The 23,491-nt window shown below is 36.7% G+C and overlaps 1 protein-coding gene across 4 annotated transcripts in view; it reads left to right on the top strand.

The window, feature by feature from the left end:
* Positions 1-10,835: 10,835 nt before the first annotated feature.
* The window catches only part of LOC134226571 (endoribonuclease Dcr-2-like), a 46,158-nt gene continuing 33,502 nt past the window's right edge, over positions 10,836-23,491 (top strand). Inside the window, exons 1-3 of one of the 4 annotated variants that reach the window (XM_062707422.1) lie at positions 10,836-10,983; positions 11,662-11,712; positions 11,806-11,957. In XM_062707422.1, coding sequence (XP_062563406.1) covers positions 11,698-11,712; positions 11,806-11,957 — 167 coding nt within the window. In that variant the 5' untranslated portion in view covers positions 10,836-10,983; positions 11,662-11,697. Of the gene's footprint in view, positions 10,984-11,011; positions 11,033-11,443; positions 11,569-11,661; positions 11,713-11,805; positions 11,958-23,491 lie in introns of those variants that run through there. The other 3 variants (XM_062707425.1, XM_062707424.1, XM_062707423.1) reach the window with 3 other exon arrangements.

Below are 23,491 nucleotides of genomic sequence, written 5' to 3'. Positions count from 1 at the left end.
AATTGACAAGTTTTTCTTTGACAGATATGACATATGATAACGAGCCTGGATTAAAAACAAAGAGACGCAATACTCCTACCTTTAACAACCTTGTGCTCGATTGGAACAACTGATTTGACAGCAAATGCGCTGTTCCAATTTTGACACTTCATCTCTTTGTTATGAGTGCAGCCTCTTTAACATATGAGTGAATTATTATTCATAAACGTCAAACGGTTGATTCTCGGTTATTTGAAAAAGGTGGGACAATCTAGAATGCTTTAAGAATAGGTCGTATATATATATACGAGAACATTGAGATATATAATTATTTTATACGAGAACATTGACAAAGCTAGTTAGCTTATTATTTACCCCTTTTGAAGCTTTTTAAAATTTTAATCTTTTTGATGCTTATAAAATAATCATAATTTTATGCATTACAATGATTTCTTAAAATTTATTCCTTTTATAGCCTTTTAAGTACTAATTTGAAGTCCTGAAACTTGTCAGAATTATTTTTGCTTTGGATAGCTTGGTCCGCGTTTCTTCTTCTTCTTCTTCTTCTTCTTATTGGCATTACATCCCCACACTGGGACAGAGCCGCCTCGCAGCTTAGTGTTCATTAAGCACTTCCACAGTTATTAACTGCGAGGTTTCTAAGCCAGGTTACCATTTTTGCATTCGTATATCATGAGGCTAACACGATGATACTTTTATGCCCAGGGAAGTCGAGGCAATTTCCAATCCGAAAATTGTCTAGACCGACACCGGGAATCGAACCCAGCCACCCTCAGCATGGTCTTGCTTTGTAGCCGCGCGTCTTACCGCACGGCTAAGGAGGGCCCCTGGTCCGCGTTTAATAAGTATTTTTTTCGGATTTGTCCGCGGATAGGAAAAGTATGGCCATGGGCATACTTGAACTTGAAGCGGATAGTATACTTTCCTCAGCTCGCTCTTCAGGTAACGCATCAATTTATTTTATCGCATAGAGAATTTATCTCATTATTAACATTTATCATAACCTCTAACCCAGGATATCAACTTGAAGTCTGCTTTCCGGTAACCAAACATGGTAAAGCATCATATCGAGCTGATGGCCAACGGATTGCTATAGGGATTTTTGTAGTTCCCGCAAAATTATCATGCACGGTTCTAAAGAAGTGTATCTACTCCCCAAACACAGTCACATGGCGGATATCAAACTTTTCGCATAGTTGGCTCATGGATTTGCTCGCAAAACTAAACAAAAAACAAGGAAAGGATTGCGCAGGCAGCGGCACAATTGATGCCGAACATACCATTCCACTGCCATAACTCTGTATTAACACTTGAGATTAATGTGAAAAAGTATCTGGGATAGAGACAATCAAAAAAGTGATATTCATCTTTGAAAATGTATGCATGGAATAAAATGATAAAAATGATATTCGAGTTGTATATTTTTTAAAACAATGTTTTCCTCTTGATCAAAATAAATAAAAACATGAACGTCATCGGAATAAAATCCATTCCCCGCAATAAACGCAGTTTAATCATCGATACATTATTTGAAAATTATTCATTCCAAGGATTAACTGAAATTTAGTTAATAAGAGCTTAATCTTGAAATAATCTTTTCGATGAGTGGATAGACCGAATATGCATTTAGATTTAAATTTAAGCTAATTAACTTATTTATTTTTATCCATGTATATATCTCTTTGCTTCCATACGACCTATGTGACGTATGTGATTTTGTAAACAAAGATTCAAACGTCCATTTGTCCAATCTGATAGCACTCCCACGCAAACATCACCACAGACAGATAGGGGAAGCCTTCGGCTACCTGTTTATGGTGTTGGTTTGCGTGGGAGTGCTATCAGATTGGACAAATCGACGTTTGAATCTTTGTTTACAAAATCACATACGTCCTTTTGAATAAGTACCCGAGAATTCGAGAATGTCGAAGCTCCGATCCATCAAAGTAAATATCTACACGTAAAAAAACCTATTTGTTTTATTTATTAAATTTGGTTCATATAAACTATTAGGTATGCAAACAAAAGATATTTTAGTTACTAGATAAAGATTGTCGCTGTCGTCGCTGTCCGGAACATCTTTTGCTGGCGAGGATAGGGGATCTAAATGTCAAAGAAGGAAAATCCATACGATTTGACAGGTATGTACCACACATGTTTCGGACAGCAGAACAAAGGGAACTGAAGCGACAATATTTATCTAGTAACTAAAATATCTTTTATGCAAACATTAACATCATAACTCGTCTAATAATCATCATGCCATTTTTTAATATGAACTATTTAGCGTGTACATATTTTATATGTCATGCCACAATGAAAAGTATAAGTTTTGCCGTATGGTTTTCCCACCCTTCCATTTATGTCATCTTTTTAACTTCATTGAATCGATTTTTACTTCATTTTAAAATAATAATATTTATTGCTCTGGGTTGGATTAAAAACATGCATGCACAGGCAGACTTCTTGAATGGATTTATATTTCTATAACTTAGGATAACTGGGTACAATCTATGGAAACGTCTTTACTTGACAGCCCGAATCTTAAAACTAAACTCTATCGTAGCCTACTACCACACTGCGGTTTCCTGCTGGTTGCTTCTCAGGTAATCGCAACGGTCACTAAACACTTGTTTACATCTAAACAGATAACAATGAATCAACAATTTGACGCTACAATATACAGTTCGAGGCCACATCTCGCCATCCTCGGTTGCGCCCCACGCTCGCCAAGTCGTTCTGTTCCTGGTATTAGTTCCTGCCTACCCGAATAAAAAATACAGTAGAATAACAATACAATTTATTGTAACACTACTATTAATAACATTAAATTGGCAATACAGTGAACGTTCGCTCATTGGGGCTTTTCTAGTTGGGGCGCTTTTTAGTTGGGGGTTCGCTAATTGGGGCGAAACCCAATTAAAAAGCAGCTAAACGTCAGAATGTGATGTCAAAAACGCGTTGACGTTTTGTTTCCGTGTTTGGCGGGATCGATATTTTCTGGCGCGTAAAATTTTCCTTTGTTCAATGCAAAAAGTAAACAACATTGACGCTTGTCAAAATGCCCCAATTAGCGAACGGCATTCGCTAGTTGGGGTGAGGTCGTGCCCCAATTAGCGAACGATCACTGTAGATCATATTGTAAAAGCAACCATAGAAATACATTAGAATTCATTGTTATGAACCATTTACTCAAATGTAAATGAAGTTTTCGCAATAGAATGTACGGGTTGTTAAGTATCGTAACTATACAAAATTTGAGATTTTTCCATACATTTTTTTCGTCACACAATAGAGTGTATGGTTAATATATTGTTGAAATATCCGAACAAAACTGTTCAAAATATAATGGGTTGTATTGTATTTGTATAGTAAAACAATACGATTTTTGATTTATCAGTTGTAACAGCTTTAGAGTAGAGTGGGGCAAGAGTACGCACTTAGTTTTTAATCGATCATGTGGCCCTTATACTAATGACACACTGGTGGTATAAGTACCATGGTACAAGAATCTTGAAATGAGTACCATACCAATTATTGTCTTTATCAAAGATAGTCTTGGAATAATTCTCGCTTAACTTTTCAAAAGGACCTAAGTAACATTTTTTTCATGAATTAATTTGAATAGCGAAATCAACAGAAAAACATGAAAGCTTTTGATTGCAGTACTCAAATTAATTCATGAAAAAAATGTTACTTAGGTCCTTTTGAAAAGTTAAGCGAGAATTTTCTTGTCCTCTTGTACCATGGTACACGTAAAAAAATAACCTTATATGTTATGGCAAAAAACCATTCGAAAATACTTATACTTTTCATTATGCCACCTTATGAATGATCCCATATCAAAAAGCTAATAACATTCATAAGTTAATGAAACGTATAAGTTTCCGAATGTATGTGACTAATGCGATGTATAAGTTTTTTCTTATACATGTCATTAAGCGCCTGCTTTGGCAAAAAAGTATTAGAAATATTAATAATAAACAACATTAAATTTTTTTACGTGTACAAGTACCACAGGTGTGTCTTTAGTATTATGAAGCAAGCTTCTGCATTTCAAATCAATGGTCCAATGCACCGAATGAACACAATGACGTTTGAGACGGGCGCTGTTTACTAAAAATGAACACTTGCATGAACTCGATGAATGAAAAAGTATTCATTCTTAGTAAACAGCGCCCGTCTCAAACGTCAATGATGAACTCAGTGCATTGGACCATGTCGACGATTCGTATACTCTTCCTCTATGTTACCCAGTGGAAAAAATATTGAAATTATTGTGATTCGTTTTAGTAGCTTACCCCACCGGTGGGGTAAGAGTGCGCATCGGGTGGGGTAAGAGTACGCATTTATCCAATCATGTGCTGTTGTAACGGTACTTGATAACGGGTTCTAGGAGGAGGGACGCCATTCATTAAGTAAACGATTCACTTCGCGGAAACGTGTCTAGTCGTTTTTATTGTTTGATCTCAACTGGCAAATCTTGACATTTCACGGGGACTACTGACAGCTGTCTCAAGGTATTTAACAAAGGTAGAGAAAACTAGCGTAACTTATGACAGCTCTTCCCCCCTAACACATGAAATTCGAATTCAATATAAAGTAGTTCCATAGTTAATAAAATTGTCTGAGAAATATTAAAGATTCAGTCTGTTGGGCGGTCGGATGACCCTACCAGATCTCCTCGGCGATTCTCTATTGGGTCTCTGGTTCACCTGTTCTCTGTTGACGATTGGCGGTCTTGGATCCGGAACAGCTGCGATAATTCCGTTCCTTGAAACTCCGTCGGCTTGCACTAACGGGTCGACGGAAATCATCGGATTTGACATCGGTACCTCAGTTGTCACAGTGGGTCTGGCTGGTGTGATAGGTTCAGGAATATCCGAAAGTTCAGCTTCGGCAGGTACATCCTCGGTTATAACAGGTGTATGATCACGTCCACTAAGCAGTTTTGGACCAACTTCCCTAAGCTGATCTATGTGTCGCTTCCAAGTTCTTCCATCGTCGAGTTGAATGTGATAATGCAGCTTTCCGAGCTTCTCGGAAATCACGCCGTACTTCCACTTGTCTTTATCGAGATAATCTCGCGCCGCAACTCTTGCCCCTTCAGGAATGCTACGCACCTTGCCAACGACTTCCTTGCTTACAGCAGCATTGTCCGGTATCAACAAATCCAATCGGGAACGTATTTGCCTGTTGTACAACATCATGGATGGTGATTTACCCGTTGCAGGGTGAATGGTTTTTCGATATGCAAGTAGTATGTTGCACAACTCTGCATGCATCGAGCTCACGTCACACTGTAAGCTCTTCAACTTCGCTTTAAACGTCTGAACAAATCTCTCCGCTTGTCCATTCGTTGCTGGATGATACGGAGCCCCCATTTTGTGGTAAACACCGTTCATTTTCAAAAATCTCTGGAACTCTTCAGAAGTGAACTGCACCCCGTGGTCACTCACCAGTACAGACGGAATTCCATACGTAGCGAAATACTCGCGGCAAATTCGAATCGTGGAATTGGTTGTAATGTTGTTCATAATGCGCACCTCTGGCCATTTGGTGTAGGCGTCCACCAACACAATGAAGAAAGTGTTCTTAAACGGCCCTGCGAAATCCACGTGCACACGTTCAAACGGTTTCGTTGGTGCCTCCCAGCAGTGCGTCGGTGCCTTGGCGGGTGCAGCTCTTGTTGATTGACAGTTGCTACAGTTGCGTACCATTTCCTCGATGTCCTTATCGATTATTTCCCACCAAACGTATCCTCGAGCGAGCGACTTCAGTCGGCTTGTACCGAAATGGGTTGAGTGCAATTCGGTTAGAACTTTGGACCGTAAGTTTGGAGGAACATAGACTCGGATTCCACGCATCAGACACCCTTTTTGCAACGTGAATTCCAGTTGGTCGACACCAAATCGTTCTTTTGCATCCACTTCCTTTCCATTCCGTAGTCCCTGTATAAGCACCTTCACAGTGTGGTCCGCAGCAGTCGCCTTTGCGAGCTCGTTGACGGTCACCGGCAGCGTTTCGATAATGTTAATCTCCAGGTAATCTGCTTCCTCAATCTGGTTTTCTGCTATCTTCTCCTTCAGTGGTAAACGCGAAAAAGCGTCCGCGTTACAGTGTTGGCTAGTTGGTCTGAACTGAATATCGTAATTGAAAGACGCCAGAAACGTGGCATAATGTTGCATCCTAAGAGCACTCATCTTGGGAAGACCCTTTGTATCGGAGAAGATTTGCTTCAGCGGCTTGTTGTCGGTCAGCAGTATAAATTTTCTCCCGTACAGGTATTGGTAGAACCGGCGAACTCCGAAAATGATTGCGTATGCTTCTCGGTCTACTTGTTTGTAAGCTTGTTGTGTAGCATTGAGCGTCTGAGATGCGTACTGTATCGGTCTCTCTGAGCCATCGGGGTAGACATGACTCAGTACCGCGCCGACTCCGTATGGCGACGCATCGGTGGCAAGGACCAACGGTTGTGTAGGATCGTAGTGCACCAGGAACTTACTCGACTGCATTTCCAGCTTGACCTTGTTGAACGCCTCGTCACATAGTTTCGACCACACAAAACGAACGTCATTTTTCAGGAGATTATTGAGAGGATACAATGTCGAACTCAGGTTTGGAAAGAACCTACCGTAGTAGTTCACAAGTCCTACGAAAGAGCGAACTTGATCCTTGTTCACTGGTACAGGCATGTTTTGGATCGCAGTTATTTTCTTCTGGACCTTATGAATACCTGTCTTGTTGATCAAATACCCGCAGTATTCAATTTCGTCTACGAAGAATTGACATTTTCCAGATTTATACGCATATTGTATGCACTGAGACGCTTCAGTACTTCTTCAAGTCGTTCCATGTGCACCCGGTCGTTCGGGCCAGTAATCCGAATGTCGTCTATGAAAACGGTAACGCCAGGTATCCCATTTAGTATTTGCTCCATTAATCTCTGCCAGATAGCAGGTGCAGACGCAATGCCGTACATTAAACGTGTAGGTCTGTAGAGCCCCTTGTGTGTGTTCAGGGTTAGCACCTCTTGATCACCCTCCTCAACCTCCAATTGCAAATATGCTTGTGTCAAGTCAATCTTGGTGAATTTTTCTCCTCCAGCGACGTTGGCAAAAAGCTCTTCGATCGTCGGCAATGGGTGATCGTCGACAACCAGGTTAGGATTGACCGTAACCTTATAGTCTCCGCACAGTCGCACCTTGCTGTTGGCCTTAGGAACAGGCACAATGGGCGTAGCCCACGCACTGTGGTTGACTTTGACAAGCACTCCGTTTTCGACCAACTTGTCGAGCTCCGCTTCGACATTCGCTCGCAGTGAGAACGGAACGGGTCTGGCTTTAATGTAGACTGGATTCGCATTTGGTTTTAGGCACAGTTTTGCAGATAATCCTTTGATTCGACCAATCGACTCGTCGTAGAGAACAGCATACTTCTCAATAAGCAGTTTGACATCAGCAGGCGTCGTCCTCAAAGACGCGACCGCAGCAGCAGCATCCAGTTTGTTCACGTCAGCATAGGCGATTCTATTCAGATCCACTCGTATCGCTTGCATCCACTGCCGGCCCAGCAGCGGATGTTTCTTCACATTCGAAACGTACAGTGGGAGAAGCACTGATTTTCCACCGTAAGCAACATTCACTTTCAGCATTCCATCGATTTGAATCTTCGTGTCACAGAAACTCACCAACTGTATGTCCGACGGCAGCAGACCATCGGTAGCAAAAAACCTTCTCTTATCTTCGGCACTAATTATCGAAACCGGTGCACCCGTGTCGACTTCGAAACGGATCACAGCACCGTTTACTGGCACATCCAACCAGAACTTCGAGGACGGCGGCCGGGCCGCTTCCTCCAGCTTGCACACTTCGTCAAAGGAAATAACTTCCGAAGCACTTCCCTCGTCGTCAGGCTCTTCCAGCAAATGAGCCTCAGATTTCTTCACTTTTCCTTGACAATTCTTTTTCTTTAGGCACACTTTTTCCAGATGTCCAGCAATTTTGCAATAATTACACTGAGTGCGAATGTGAATACACTTATCGGCAAAGTGTGCATCACTGCCACAACGAAAACAATTGCCTTTTTTCTTCTGTTGTTCACTTTTAGCACTTTTCTTTTTGTTTGCATTCGTACGCGGTACCTGGTATTTAGTAGCACTTTCTCGAGAATTTTGAACAAATTCACTTCCGTTTTCCTTGCCTTGACTGAATTTCTCGTCCGCCTTTATTCGAGAGCTCCATCGAAACTGCAACCTCTCTAGCTCGATCCAGCGTTAGGTTTCGCACTTCCAGCAATCGAGATTGAATCGCTCTATCTTTCAACCCAAACACAAACTGGTTCTAAGATATGCACCGAAATTACAGGTAATTGCAAGCTTCCGAAGAGCGATCAGGTAGTCGTCGATCGTTTCTTCCGGCCGGTCATCTCCTTGCTTTCTGTACTTAAAGCGAAAATTCTCCAGAATCTCCAACGGCTCCGGGTTGAAGTGCGCTTCCAGTAGGGTAACAATCTCGTTGTATGTCTTTTGTTGAGGTCGGTCGGGTGCAAGTTTGTCACATACGATGTCATAGGTTTCTCCCCCCATGTAGTGGAGAAGCATGTACAACCTAACCTGGTTCTGCACGCCGAACAATACAAATGCACCAACCAGCCGCTCTACCCATCTCGACCACTTCATCTTGTGTCGGTCGAACGGGTCTATTGAAAAAGATGGCGGCACAGCAGCTGGAACAATTACCGGCGGCGGCAAAGCAGCAGGAGCATTTGCCTGTTGTGCATTCGGATCCGCGTTCATAATTTAAAGCAGCTTGCAAAGCGTCCAAACACACTCCTCGTCGCCAATTTACTTGTTGTAACGGTACTTGATAACGGGTTCTAGGAGGAGGGACGCCATTCATTAAGTAAACGATTCACTTCGCGGAAACGTGTCTAGTCGTTTTTATTGTTTGATCTCAACTGGCAAATCTTGACATTTCACGGGGACTACTGACAGCTGTCTCAAGGTATTTAACAAAGGTAGAGAAAACTAGCGTAACTTATGACATGTGCTTTAAGTATATATTAACACAAATAAGAGTTAATAACATTTAATTGATATTCAGTGTACATATATTAGGGAATGTTTAAAGATTACATAACGTAACGTAACGTAAATTGTGTTTTCGTACTATGTTTAGGTGTACAACAAGTCCTAATACAATTTCATAAATTCGCTAAGTCCTTTCTAACACCAGATTACTTCAACTTCAACTCAATGCTCCGTTCTATTTTCTGCAGATTTGAACCACGATTGAATCACGAGATTAAAATATTTTCCAATTGTTTTGGTGTATAAATGCGTCATTTCATCTACGGATCAATCCACTTTGCAATTACGGCGCCTTTCTTGACGCCAACATGATGATTTCATTTAATTGAAAATTTGAAAAACATGAATAGAACACTGCTGGGGAAACCAATGAGTTTGTTCTATTTGGCTCCAGATTCAAACTAGAATAGTGGTCTAAAATTTGGAATGAAACTGAATTACTCCTGATTTCACTCTTATTTCGGCCAAAGATACGGATTTGACATCAGAACTTGAAGATTCACATGCGTACTCTTGCCCCACCCGTTCCTGCATACTTTTACCCCATAGTCCCAAAATTTATTCAAGTAATGGTTTTGACTTCTTCACGTAAAAAAATTTAATGTTGTTTATTATTAATATTTCTAATACTTTTTTTGCCAAAGCAGGCGCTTAATGACATGTATAAGAAAAAACTTATACTTTTCATTAACTTATGAATGTTATTAGTTTTTTGATATGGGATCATTCATTAGGTGGCATAATGAAGAGTATAAGTATTTTCGAATGGTTTTTTGCCATAACATATAAGGTTATTTTTTTACGTGTTGGAAAACCAACCGGATTGGTGTTCGGCACCATAAAGTGCTCTATATAATAGGTTATCGAAATGGTATAATGTTCACCTGATTGAACGTATATATGGTAATGAAATACTAGTTGCGGAAACATAATTATTTTTAGCAAAGTGGCCAAAAAATTATCTAACTCCATATCTCCCTTGTTGTTTATTCAAATCGTTCACAATTACACATGATAATAGTTGACCAGAATACCTGTCAAACTGGTGCAGTGCTGCTAGTTTATCTATTTTTATTACTACAAAAAATCGAAAACGTACTCTTACCCCACTCTACTCTACTGTTCAACAATGCAATTGATCTAGTTTATCTATTTTTATTTCGGAGCTGAACTAGCCTTGGGCTAAAAACCTCTTTAATAAAGATTATAATAATAATAATAATAATATTTTTATTACCTCAAAAAATCGAAAACGTACTCTTACCCCACGCGCACTCTTGCCCCACTCTACTCTACTGTTCAACAATGCAATTTAAAGGGAAAAAATGCATATTCGGCGCTATGAGGCAAATATTGTTAAATAGTTTTTATGCAATGTAAAGAAACGTTTCAAAAGTTATCAATGTATGAACCATATGTACGAAAAAGTTTCAAAAACAATTGCAAGTATTGTTACATTACAGAAATATGTTGATATATTGTATCCTTAGTGCTGATACAATCTGTGCAATCATCAAGAAACAATGTATCCTATTGTATACCGTACATTGTATGGTAATTCAATTGTTTACACTATTGAACCAATGGTACATTTTTATCCGGGTATAGTGTCTATAATTTTCACTTTTCTATGAAATGGGTGAAATTTAACTCATTAATGAGTTTCTGAGTATCTCCGTGTAGGAGTGCTTTCCTTTTATCGGCACTCACACATTCGGACGTGAGAATCGGAGAATCTCAAATCTCTAATCAAGTTGTGTTGTAGTGTTGTGTGACCCGAACTCGACGGATCGACATTCGATTGTTTTCAGTTGGTTAATGGTAAATAACATCAATAAGCCGGCAGTTATTCAAAGTGTAGCAAATTCTGCAATAATACTGTTTCAAATCTGGTAAGTAACTGAATTCCTAATTTCGTCACGAGTCTTCAACATAAAATTTGTGGGTACAATTTTACGATGGTTTTAATAGGTTTTAATATATTTTCCACACGTCGAACGGGGAACATTCCAGAATGTTCATTCACATGATGTTGGCATGGTTCCCAGCGAATATCTTGTTTTATTTACGTACAGCGAAGACTCGATTTTTATCATGCAATTTATCACATTTCCCAAATTGAGGCAAAGCAAAAAGTATATCAGACTTGATTTAAAAATCACTCAGCATCAATCCCATTCACACAAATTACTATATTACTATTAATGAAGCTGGAAAACACCATCCATGAATATTAAATGAAATTGCAATTTGGCATCTGTTGCAAAAATCGAGATAGAATATATTGCACTAGTACTGTATCAAAATATTGAAAAGTGTTGTGATGTGAAAACTGAAAAGTGGTGTGGTTGGGACCGGGGGAGAGCGAATCCGCCAATCAGTGACGACCAAGTTTCTTATGCATTTTCATTCATACTTCTTTTGATTGAAGCGTTCTCAGTAACGATTGCATCAGTCTAGTTTCTGCTGTCCGATAAGTAAGAAGATTCTAGAAGAGTGTGCTCTAAGTGGCAGACTAAGTCTTTGTTTCATTCGTACTATACCTAATAAGTTGTTTTATATTTTTGCAGTAATCAGGATTTGATCCATTGATATAAGCTTTCATAATGGATATGATTCAAGTAAGTTGCATATTATAAATTTTGTTAAAATTTAAATAAACGTACGTAAATTATTCATAGGTACTAATAATTATAATATTTTATCATCAACAGCCCAAGGAGGACGATTTTGTCCCCAGAGATTATCAACGGCAGATGAAGATGATCTGTATGCAGAAGAATACGATTATTTATTTGCCAACCGGTGCCGGCAAAACTCATATTGCCTTGATGGCTATCAAGGAAATGGCCAAGGATTTAGACAAGTAAGTGTTTAACAGTTAAATTACTTATTGGCCATTTTACTGCTATGTTTATTTTGTTTTCTATTGAAAATCGATAACACTCGACTTAAATGTGCATCGAAATGTGTATGACTCATTCTATTTAAAGTTTATTTTCCCCATGATGTTGTGAATAAGCAGTGTGTGTGAGGAAGTTTAGCTGTTCTCGAGATAATATTTCATTCTGAAAATGTAGGGTGAGGGATGAATTTTGAACAGATGGTCCAGAGCTCATATTGTGTACCACCGAATTCCATTTTGTCATTTTTATCATATACATTATACGAGTAATTATTCAAATTATATTCTACGTTTACCCTTTAACCCTTTCTTTCCCATGGCAGCTATAGACGAAGCCAAGTAAAAATAAGAAGAATACCAACAACAGATCCTACAGCACAGCGGATGGAGATCATTTTCAATTACAAAAAAAAAATAAAAAATCAGATTGATGTATGATACGGAAAAAGTTCTGAAGTGCATATTTCAAAGTTTAGAACTTTTTCCGTCTCGCACTTCAATCAGATTTTAATTAATGTTGACTGATTATATGCTGTGCTGTAGGATCTGTCAAAGTTAACACCGTCGTTTGTCTTCTTATTTTTACTTGGATTCGTCTAAAGAGTTCCATAAAATTTAGCACTTTGAGTGCTGTTTATAAGGAGGATAATCAATCTAGTAACACTAGTTAATAAATAAATTACAAAATTACTATTGATATACAATCAAAAAATTGTTTTTGTTCTCCCCTAATTTTGAAATCTTTGAAAAAAGTCGTGGGAAGGAAAGGGTTAAATAAATAGTATACCTTGATTTGATTAGTTCTATGTGATAAAAATGACATTGCAACTTCGCAGTACAACATATGAGCCCTGGTACGAGTGGTCCAAAATACATCCCTTGCCCTATGTTTTGCTGACAGCGCAAGTTCACGTCTTTCTTGTAAGAGTAGTCGAGTCAAAATGCGCCATCCATGAAACTGGTTTCGGAAACCAGTGATCGATAATCATTGTACCGTGACCTGCCCTAATTCCGCGTATTGCCTAATACCGTGGATTTTATCCAAATTGATGAATATAGAGGTACTGTCTGTCATGCACATCACATTATTTGGTGAAATACACAAATACATATCAGAAAATGTTAGCAAATTATTATTGTGGGTATTTTTGACGTAAATTAGGCGCTTAAAAATAAATGTGAAAATGTATGGCTCGACCAGCCAAATTTTGCATCCGCTTAGCAAAACGCTTAAAATTATGGTTATATTTCCAAGTCTTGTAACTTGATTTTTAAATGATATTTACTTCCAATATCTCATTGAGCCCAGTTTTACAGCTATAAAAAATGAGCTGGGTACTGAAATGGTATTTAAATTTCTTGTTTTTGCATTTTTATTGATAAAAACAATTGTCGCGGTATTAGGCCATCTTCTTCGCCAGTAGTGCCTAATACCGTGACTAGGCTATACCGTGAAGTTGATACTCAGAAAAATAAAACGTAACCATCACATTGAATACATAGACCACTAGACAATATCGTATAGGTATTGAAACATTCATATTAAATATCTACGACATTTTATGCGTAGGATTACCAGGGAAGCATCATTCAGATGAATTACATATTGCAATATGTATTATTCCAATACTTCCTCAAAGAAAAACTTCTGTTGGAAGACTTGAAGATGGTATACATCTAATGAACATACAAATCGTCTTTATTGTGTCGTTCAGCACATACGAATACAATATCATTTATGCGATATTTACCACAGACTATTGACGTAAATATTTTTCCTGTGCAGTTTCCTTTAGAAATGAAGGTAGAGTATTTTTCATCTGAATACAAATCCTCCCATTGTCTTCAAATCTACTTAGACACTCGATTGGATATCATCTATCTGAAACCTAAAGAAATGTGAAGTAAATTATTTGAAAAATTAATTAACGCTTTTAAACCGTCAATATTGAGAAATTGCTAACTTCCCAAGGAAATTATTCTTTTCCCAGTAGGTCTGTGTAAATTAGTCAATTTTTTTGACGTTTTTTAGTATGTATGACCTAATAATTTAATTGAAATTTGTATATGATTCAATTATTTACACATTTTATTGTAAATATGCTCTTAAGCTCATCATTTGAGCTTGTTTGATAGGGCACGGTATTAGGCAATTTTCTGCGCGGTATTTGGAATATTCTTCGGAATGTACGCGGTATTAGGCATATTCATAAGTCAAATGTCGAATACTATTTTCTTCATTTTTTTATGAGTTGAAGTACAAAACATATTTTTCCCTTCAAATGTATTTAATATTGATTAAAGTGACATAGTTTTCAAGGGTGATTGTTACAAATTGAATTTTATATAGCGAATTTATTGTGGACACGTCCTTAACCCCACGGTAATAGGGCATGTCACGGTAATTGTAATTTTATTGAATACGACAACTACACAGGATTTTGTTTTTACACGATTTTTTTTCGCTCGTGTTTTTGATCGTGTGACTTCAATTTACCACCAAACTCTTCGCAACATGTTTCAAAAAATCCAGGATAAATCAAAGAAAAATCACATGATAATTGTTATGCGTTAAACATTTAGGATGAGTGCAAAATTGAGAAAATATAAATCGTGTAAAATCAAAATCCAGTGTAGTTAATTTTTTGAGGTTTGCTGGCAAGACTCTGCAGAGTAGAAACCTCTGTACCAGGCCTTTGATGATACCGTTGCATATTTCCTTTCGAAGCAGTTTGCCAGCCGTACAGGGAACATGTCGTCCAAGAAATTGAATCGAAGTCGTTGTAACTGAATCGAAGAAATTTACGTTCATGAATAGTCAGAAAGGACTAATGCTAAATAACTACGTAATTTTTTAAAGTCATTTTTGTCATTTTATTGTCAAAGTCAAATCATTTTCTCGGTTTTTATGTTCTTTAGATGTCTTTTGTCATTATGAGCGCTCAAAATCTACCGAAGCCTTCGACTCACGAACATGTTGCCCAATGCTTCATCGTAGAAACTGAATCGGAAGTTTTTTTTTATCAAATATAAGAAAGTATTCAATCCCCGGTTTATAAAACTGACTTAATAACTTTTGAAGCAGTTCTCCAGCCGTACAAGGATCATATTGTCCATTATGACACTGTTGAACTGGTTTAATAGACATTATATTTACAATTTTGATAGATATATTATTCCATATCTTATTCTTAATCATATAGATTGCAGGGTGGTCACCAAACCGGGAGCGGGAAAAAGACGGGAAATTGAAGTTACCGGGGAAAAACCGGGAATTCAGGAAGTGTACCGGGAATTGTTAGTACATGGTGTGTGTGTGTGTGTGTGCGTGAGCGTGTTTTTTACAAGGAGTAATGCATTATGCATCAACCCAGCACACGCGTAGTAGTTGCCAAGCTTCCACATGGCAGTGTGACGGAGTGTGGAACTTTAACCCACTAAACTCTCCTTGGACTCCAACCCTAATTTCCCCCCAGGACAGCTTGCCAGCATTACTTCTGGATGATAGGCTGTACTGATTGGACAAAGATTGTTTAAACTTTTGTCTGATGCTTTTTTGCGTACAGGTAGAACCTTAGCTATTTTCCAGACTCTAGGGACTTTATTGGTTGATATGATCAAGTTAAAAAGATAAGTAATGGACGTGATAATAGAAGGAAAGATGATCTTTATCAATTTTAATGGCACACCATCCAAACCAACTGCAGTCGATGAAATAGAGTGAATTGACAACGATACATCCAATTCATTACAAATTGTAAAACTAAAGCCATCAGGGTCTAGCGGTGGTACGGAATAGTAGCCTCGCGGGTAAAATTGTCACTGAAATGAGCGTTGATTTCTGATATATTCACTGTATTGGGGATTATTCTTCTCAGACTAAATCTCAACTCTGTAGTAGCTAGTAGTTTTGAAAAGATAGAGAGCTCTACATTTATATAGCATGCTTTTTATACATTATCTGGTCACTCATTTTATTATATATGTCACTCATCAGATCGTGTATACTATAGATAGTGGAATATATAGATGAGCGAAGATAAATCCTCTGTCTCCAAACGAACTGTCAAACGTGTCTCCAAACGAGCATGACGTCACGATTTCAATGTAAATGTTAAGGGCTGTGACGTCATTTGCGCGTGTGCACGGTCAAAAAAATCGACTCAGCCGTGCTTTCGCTCATCTATAGATTCTACTATCTATAGTGTATACATTATAGATAGTAGAATCTATAGATGAGCGAAAGCATGGTTGAGTCGCTTTTTTTGACCGTGCACACGCGCATATGACGTCACAGCCCTTAACATTTCCATTGAAATCGTGACGTCATGCTCGTTTGGAGACACGTTTGACAGTTCGTTTGGAGACAGAGGATTTATCTTCGCTCATCTATATATTCCACTATCTATAGTATACATCGTGTAAATATCGGAAAAGGGATTTAGCTAAATACCCGAAATAGATACATCAGTTCTCCGCCCTTAAGATAAACTTTACCAAGTATTAATTAATTTAGATAACCGATTTTTTTTTCTTGTACTATTACTAGTATTACATCTTTCAATCAACTTATTTCTGAGTAAGTTTAATTTCACTTATTTTATCCTATCTAATTTAGATTATATACTGCATATAGCTAAAAAAAATCTTTAAATAAATTCAGTACCCGCCTAAGCGGAAATTTCAATAATTTCATAATTTCATTCAGCATTCGTCTTATTTATACTTCCATTGCTTTCGATGACTTCTGTTTAAGTCTTTTCGATCTTGAAACACTTCGTGTAACGACGCGGAACCGTTTCCTTTTTTCTACACCCAACTGGTAGAAGATTTTCTGGACCGGGGAACTGCGGTTTATCAGGGAAACCTAGAAAATCTTCTTCTGATATCGAATCTTCTCTGCGACGTTTATTGTTTGGGACTGCCACACACAGTCTGGCGAACTTCTCTTTATTCCTTCCCATCTTGATCTGGTTTCGGTGAGCATTCAGCATGTTCCTGCCAACAGAAATAAGAAAAACATTTCGTGAGACTCTTTTTACAAAAAATGCTTTCAACTATTTCACAATTTATCTTCTCATAGGATTTTTGTATAATAATTCAACCCCAGGTTTTAAATTGGTAAATGGATCAGGTGAAGGCGTACCGTTGTCAACCATCATTAGTTTTTTTTTTCAGGAGGCATCTCTAAAAAAAATTATATTGTTTATTAGGATGTAAAAGGTCTAGCAGTAATTTGGGTTTAAAGGCTAATAATTTTTCAGATGGATTTTTGCCATCTGAACAGCATGTGTTCCTATAATTTCCTAAAAAATATATTAATCGATCGTAGATATTTTTTCTGTGGATCTAAAAGAAATTTTTTCATTACGTCTTTAACCGTCCTCACCATTCTTTCAGCTTGGCTATTACTATTTGGATTATATGGAGGGCTTTTCATTACATTAATCCCCTGACGTTTCATGAAAGACGTGAAGGCGGTAGAGTTGAAGGGAGGACACCCATCTGTGACCAGAACGTCTGGGAGTCCAAATCTCGCGAATATTGCTGAAAATTTACTAATCACTTTGTTGCTTGCTTCTGTACCAAACCTCATTAGGTCGACCTCTAACCATTTCGAAAAACTATCCACTACTAATCGATCAAAAAAGAAAAAAATCAGCATGTAATCCGCTGAAAGGGCGGGTCGTTGGAGTCCAAGGAGTTGTATCAGGTTTACCTGTAATCACCGAAGTTTGCAAACATGCCTGGCAGCTAGCTACAAACTTCTTTATATCGAAATTTACTGCCCATGATCGCATAATTGTAACACTTGCATTTTTATTCATTTTGTAAAAAGCCTGTGAATCGTTCAGCAAGCTCAATTTACTGCATCCAAACCCACAACAGAAAAATAGGCTTTACTATTTTGCTTATCTGTGGTAAGCTGGAAATGATTGAGTTTGTGGGGAGGATTGACAAACGATTTATAAAATCAATCAAAATGCAAATGTTACAAATATCCGATCATGGGCAGTTTAGTCCTAACCAAAATATGCTACGCCTAGCAGTCTGCTTCATCTTCACGATTCCATTATGATTCGCATGTAAGAGCTTGTCATATTGTAAAACTTTAGGGATAATAACTCGATCTTTATATAACAAACACCCTTCAGATTCTTAAAAGTCATTTTTAAATGAAAGCACCTCTCTACATGGCGTATCTAGCCTATTTGGCCACCCATTGACTACAAAGGATTTTATTTTTAGCAATAAAGGGTTAATGCTTGTTTCTTTTGCTATGGATTTGAAATCTATAGGGAAATCATTGAAAAAAAAATATATTGTTAATTATGCATGTATCTAACGATTTCGGTACACCCTGTGACAAAGGAAAACGCGAACAGAAATCAGGATTTCCCATTTGAGATGCTGGTCGGTAAATTATGCTGCAATCATATATTGATAATTCAATGACATATCTTTGTAATCTTGTAACACATATATGATTTTTCCCTTCTTTGCCAAATATCCCCAATGATGGTTTATGGTCTGTATATACAGTGAATTTGAAAATACAGTGCCCAAACAGATATTTATATTTTTTCACTGTACGCACAAAAGCCAAAGCCTCTAGGTGTAAAATGGGGTATCCTTTTTGTGCAGAATTTAATGAGAATGAAGTGAAGCTTATTGGCTTTTCCTGGCCATCAACTACATGGGCAATAACTCCTCCCAAACCATAATTGCATGCATCTGATACTACAACAATCGGCTTCACTGGATCATTAAATTCCAACATGTTTGCCTTAATCAAAGCATCTTTACTGGTTAAAAATGCCCTTTGGCATTCATCTCTCCAGCTTAATCTAGCATTTTTCTTTAATAAACTGTAAAGACAATGAAGCTTAGATGCCAGATGCGGAATAAATTTTCCGTAATAATTAATTACAGGGTTGTTACGACTACGCGGATTTCGCGGTTTTCGCGGATTTGGCGCGGATTTACATAACGATTTTAGGGTTTCGCGCGGATTTGGCGCGGATTTAGTTTTAGGTGGAAATTTAATAAATAAAATGCTAAATCTAAGGAAATTTATTTGAAAATTAGTTTGATGCCTATCTAGATTGGGCTTCTAGATTTATTTATTTTCATTAGCAAATGTTATTGAGAACAAATTTACATTTCAAGGTTATCAGCATTATTTTTCGGATATGTCCAAGTCCTTATATAATGGCATGCATTACACTTCCAAGCATTATTTAAACAAATGTTATGAGGAGAGATACGCCACTTGTTGTCATTATTAATCCATTCTAAAACACCCATTTTCATCTTGTCAATTTATTTGTAATTTCAAGATATTTGTCAGTTTCTGATTAGTTGTTTCTTTTACGATGAACCACTCAGCATGATATATTATATCATTCTTCAAAAGTCGTCAGGAATTCTTTCATAATATTTTAACATTTTATATTAAATATTTTCCTTTATAACATTCATCAAGAACGAATAAGGCTTTCTGCAAACATCTCCATGAAAATTTCCGGGAGAATTTCCGTAGGATGACCCGCAGAAATTTCTGGGATGAATCTGCGCACGGAAGATGAATTTCTACAGGAGTTCTCGGAGTTTTCAAATGAAATTTCAGTAAGAATGGTCAAAAATATTTCTGCATGAACTTTTAGAAAAGCTTGTTACAAGAATTGAAGGAGAAATAACGGAATAATTTCTATTGGAGTTTACGCAAATTAATTATTCTGCATTATTTCCAAAGAAATTTCTTCTGAAATATCTAAAAAATATTGCTCTGGAATTTTTTAAGGAATTTGCGCTTAATTCTGACTTAATATCAACGGAGCTTGAGCAACTATGTTAGATTTTGTATTATTTGTTTCTTGATATGATTTCAAATATTTGTTTTACATAAGTTTTGTTTAAAAAACGGAGCTTCCTTGTCTAATTCCTTCATATCTACGCAAGTTTGTCTTGTGATCAATAACTACCACAAAGCTGCATAATTAATTACTTCAAAAGAAATTGCGGTTCTGGCAGATTTTTTAATATTTGCAACGTTTATCTTTAATCAATTATAATCAAATCTGGCCTTAACATTCATTTGTATATCAACGTACCTTGTGCCGAATTTTATAAAGTTCTATCAACAAAAAAAACCTAACAATAACGGAACAAAACATGCCAAAGCCATCATCTAATCCGTCGAGGCGGTGCTTATGCAAATAGTTTTGACTGTTTAGTTCTTGTTTCCTTAGATTCAGTAGTGATGAATAAGGCCATTTAGAAGGGTTGTAATACTTACTGCGGTTTTATTAGTCCTATTAGCATTTTGATACAAACATAAACACCAAAAAATAATTAAATTTACACGACATGTAAATTAGAAATGATGTAATAATAAATTGATTGAATTAGGAATTTGATTGAATACTAAGTTATTTTGTAATTGCTGTAATAATAAATTAATTTAAATCTGAATTCGATTGAAAATTGAGTATATTTTAATGCACATAATTAGAGCACCGAAAAACACATAATTTTATATTTTAATCGACATGTTTTTACAGTACAGAGTATTTTTCAACTGCTACTTTAAAAATAAATGGATATACGTCGAATTTTCAATCAATATTGATTTAATTTTCAATCGTCATGTAAAAGTAAAGTAACATAAGAAAAAATATATAGCGGATGCTACAACTGCACTTCAGTTTTTTTTTATCACTCAGTGAGGGATGGTACGTTTTATTTGTTCAGACAGAATTAACTGAAACTTTTAAACAGTTAGTTTGGAAGACGAGGAAAATGTATACGCGAGTCAACAATTTCCTAAAAGTGTTTTAAATGTGCAATTATTGTGCGTGTTTTCTTGAATCGAATTGAATTGAATCGAATTGAATCGAACACGGTGCAAATTTTTCGAGTCGTATAAAAGGCATTTTCGTTAGCGACACTACAATTTGAAGTCTAGCAATTCGTTTCAATGCGTTTAATCAAAAAGTTAAATCGATGGCGAAACATACACATGAACACATCATTGGGTTTTACAATTGTGGGCTAGATCGTCCATTTGAGTCAATAGATTTTTTCTGCGAAAAGCCTCAAATCTAAACAAAAACCGTAGTCGAAATTTTATATTACATCATCGTTTAAATTCACATGATCGTGTAAAATTAAACGTTTGGAAAGATTCAATTTTAAAATACATTTCATGTAATTTCGCATGACCACATTTTCAATCCGTGTAAATTTAATATCTAACTCATTATTGCGTTTATTTTTATGCTCCAAATATGTGCATGAAAATGAACGTAAATTTACACAAAAATTAATACTGTGTATGTTGCAGTTTAAAATCATATTTGAAATCGATAATATTGTAAAAAAAAACTTGAAGAGAAGACGTTCAATAAATTGTTATACAAAAATTGACATTTAACGTATATTTGCTTAGAATTTAGATCTGGATCGCGCGGATTTGGCGCGGAATGGATTTCATGTCGCGCGGAAATGGCGCGGATTTGATTTTAGTCGGCGCGGATTTGACGCGGAAAATATTTCAGGATCTCCGTAACAACCCTGTAATTAAACCAAAGAAAGCTTTTAGTTCAGCATTGGCGTAAATAAGGGGAGCCGGGGGGGGGCTGGCCCCCTCCAGACCTACTTGTGGCCCCCTCAGAAAATTTTGAAAAGTAATTCCAACTTAGTCAGTTTTTATTTCATTTACATATTTCCTACATATTTCTTAATTTTGATTATGAATTCTATAAACATATTTTTTGTTGCGTTATCATATCTATGACCATTTGTTCAGCAAAACATCGAAATATTTAAGTTGAACCCCCGGGAACATTTTCTCGATTTTTAAGCTAAAATCAATGCCGCTTCTAATTCAGTTGCTAGCTTAAAATAATAAATTTGTTCTGCATTTGTTTGACTAGTATCCTGGTCGCAGAAACATAAAAACATAATTGTAGATATAAATATTTCTGTTCTATTAAACTACCATCCGCTTCAAAAAGACTGAAGCAACTACATCAAAATGAGCACATGTACACAAATCCGGTCAATGAAATTTCGAACGACCATTCTTTCGAAAATCTTCGAGTTAATCGCAAGGTATGCCGCAAAACAGTTGACATTCCTATGGAGCTTTTTGCTCTCGCTATATAATTCTGGCACAGAAAGATATAAAATTATAAAACTTAAGAATCTTTGTTACAATGACAGAAAAATCAACAACGCATTCCATTGAAAGTATTAGGACAAAACTTAGGCAACCTTCGCACTCACAACAGAGATTGCATTAAAGAAATATTTTTATAATCCTCAAAAGATCTTGTTCCATTTAATTTTTTGGCGATTTCTTAAGGATCATCGGAAAACTCTTTTGTGCCTGCTTTAGTTAGAATTTGTTTTTTAGGATAAAAAAAAAATTAGATTTAGAAATCAGTTCGTATCAGAAAACAATTATTTTGCAGCACAATTCAGATCGATTTGGTTGCTTCTCAAGTCTCTTTGATTTTTGCAGAGAAATCTCTCATCTATTCAGAAAACCATAATAAAGCCTCTTCCTAACGTCAGTAACTACAAAAACCCTATGTTATTCTGGAATTTGATTTATGACTCATAATTTTATGACTCATGGAATTTATGATAAAAACACTTTAGGCTTTCAAATTTGTGTTCATCGGTACTTAACTATTTCAGCACATAGCATACATTTTGGAATTGCATGAATACTTATATTGATTATGACAAAATTTCGTGGAATTTATTCCACATCTAAAGAGTTTCAAAAATTTCAAGTTTCAATAAAATCGAGATCTTTATGCATTAAGTAATCTTGGAAATGCTTGACAACTTTCAGAAATATACTCATATCGAATTTCATTTATAGATAATTCGAAGAAGATTCCTGAATCATAGATTACACACTTATCCACATTTAGTAACATGGAGAAGACAAGTTGACACAGACACAGCGTTTTGAAGCAATCACAGCATCATTGGAAATCAATTGTATTATACGCGATTTTTTTTATGTTAATTCTAGGACGAGTGAGCGATAAACTTAGTCAAACAATTTCTATTGCAATCCATGCACACAGTGCTTTAAATCGCCTTTGAAAATTACATCCCACCAGCTGGTGCCATGGCCCCCCCTAGACCGAGACTCTAGTTACGTCTATGTAGTTCAGAAACATTTGTTGGAGGATTAGCGGCTTGTATTGTTGAGAGTTTGTCTGAGGATGGTAACAAACCCTTATCTGTTATCATGTGACCTAGGTAATTCAAGGATTGAACAAAAAACTTACATTTATAATAATTTACTTTGATATTAGCTTCACTTAATCTCTTCAACACCAGTATAAATTTATCGTAACATTCCTGTTCAGTTTTTCCCGCAATTAGAACGTCGTCTAAATAACAACGAACATTTTCTAAATTGGCCAAAACATTGTCCATAATCTGCTGGAAAATTGATGCGGAGGAGG

This window comes from Armigeres subalbatus, chromosome 3 (genome assembly GCF_024139115.2).
Source record: "Armigeres subalbatus isolate Guangzhou_Male chromosome 3, GZ_Asu_2, whole genome shotgun sequence".
Classification (NCBI taxonomy): Eukaryota; Metazoa; Arthropoda; class Insecta; order Diptera; family Culicidae; genus Armigeres; species Armigeres subalbatus.
Note: the sequence above shows the minus strand (reverse complement) of the source record. Positions and strands in the feature narration are given on the sequence as shown.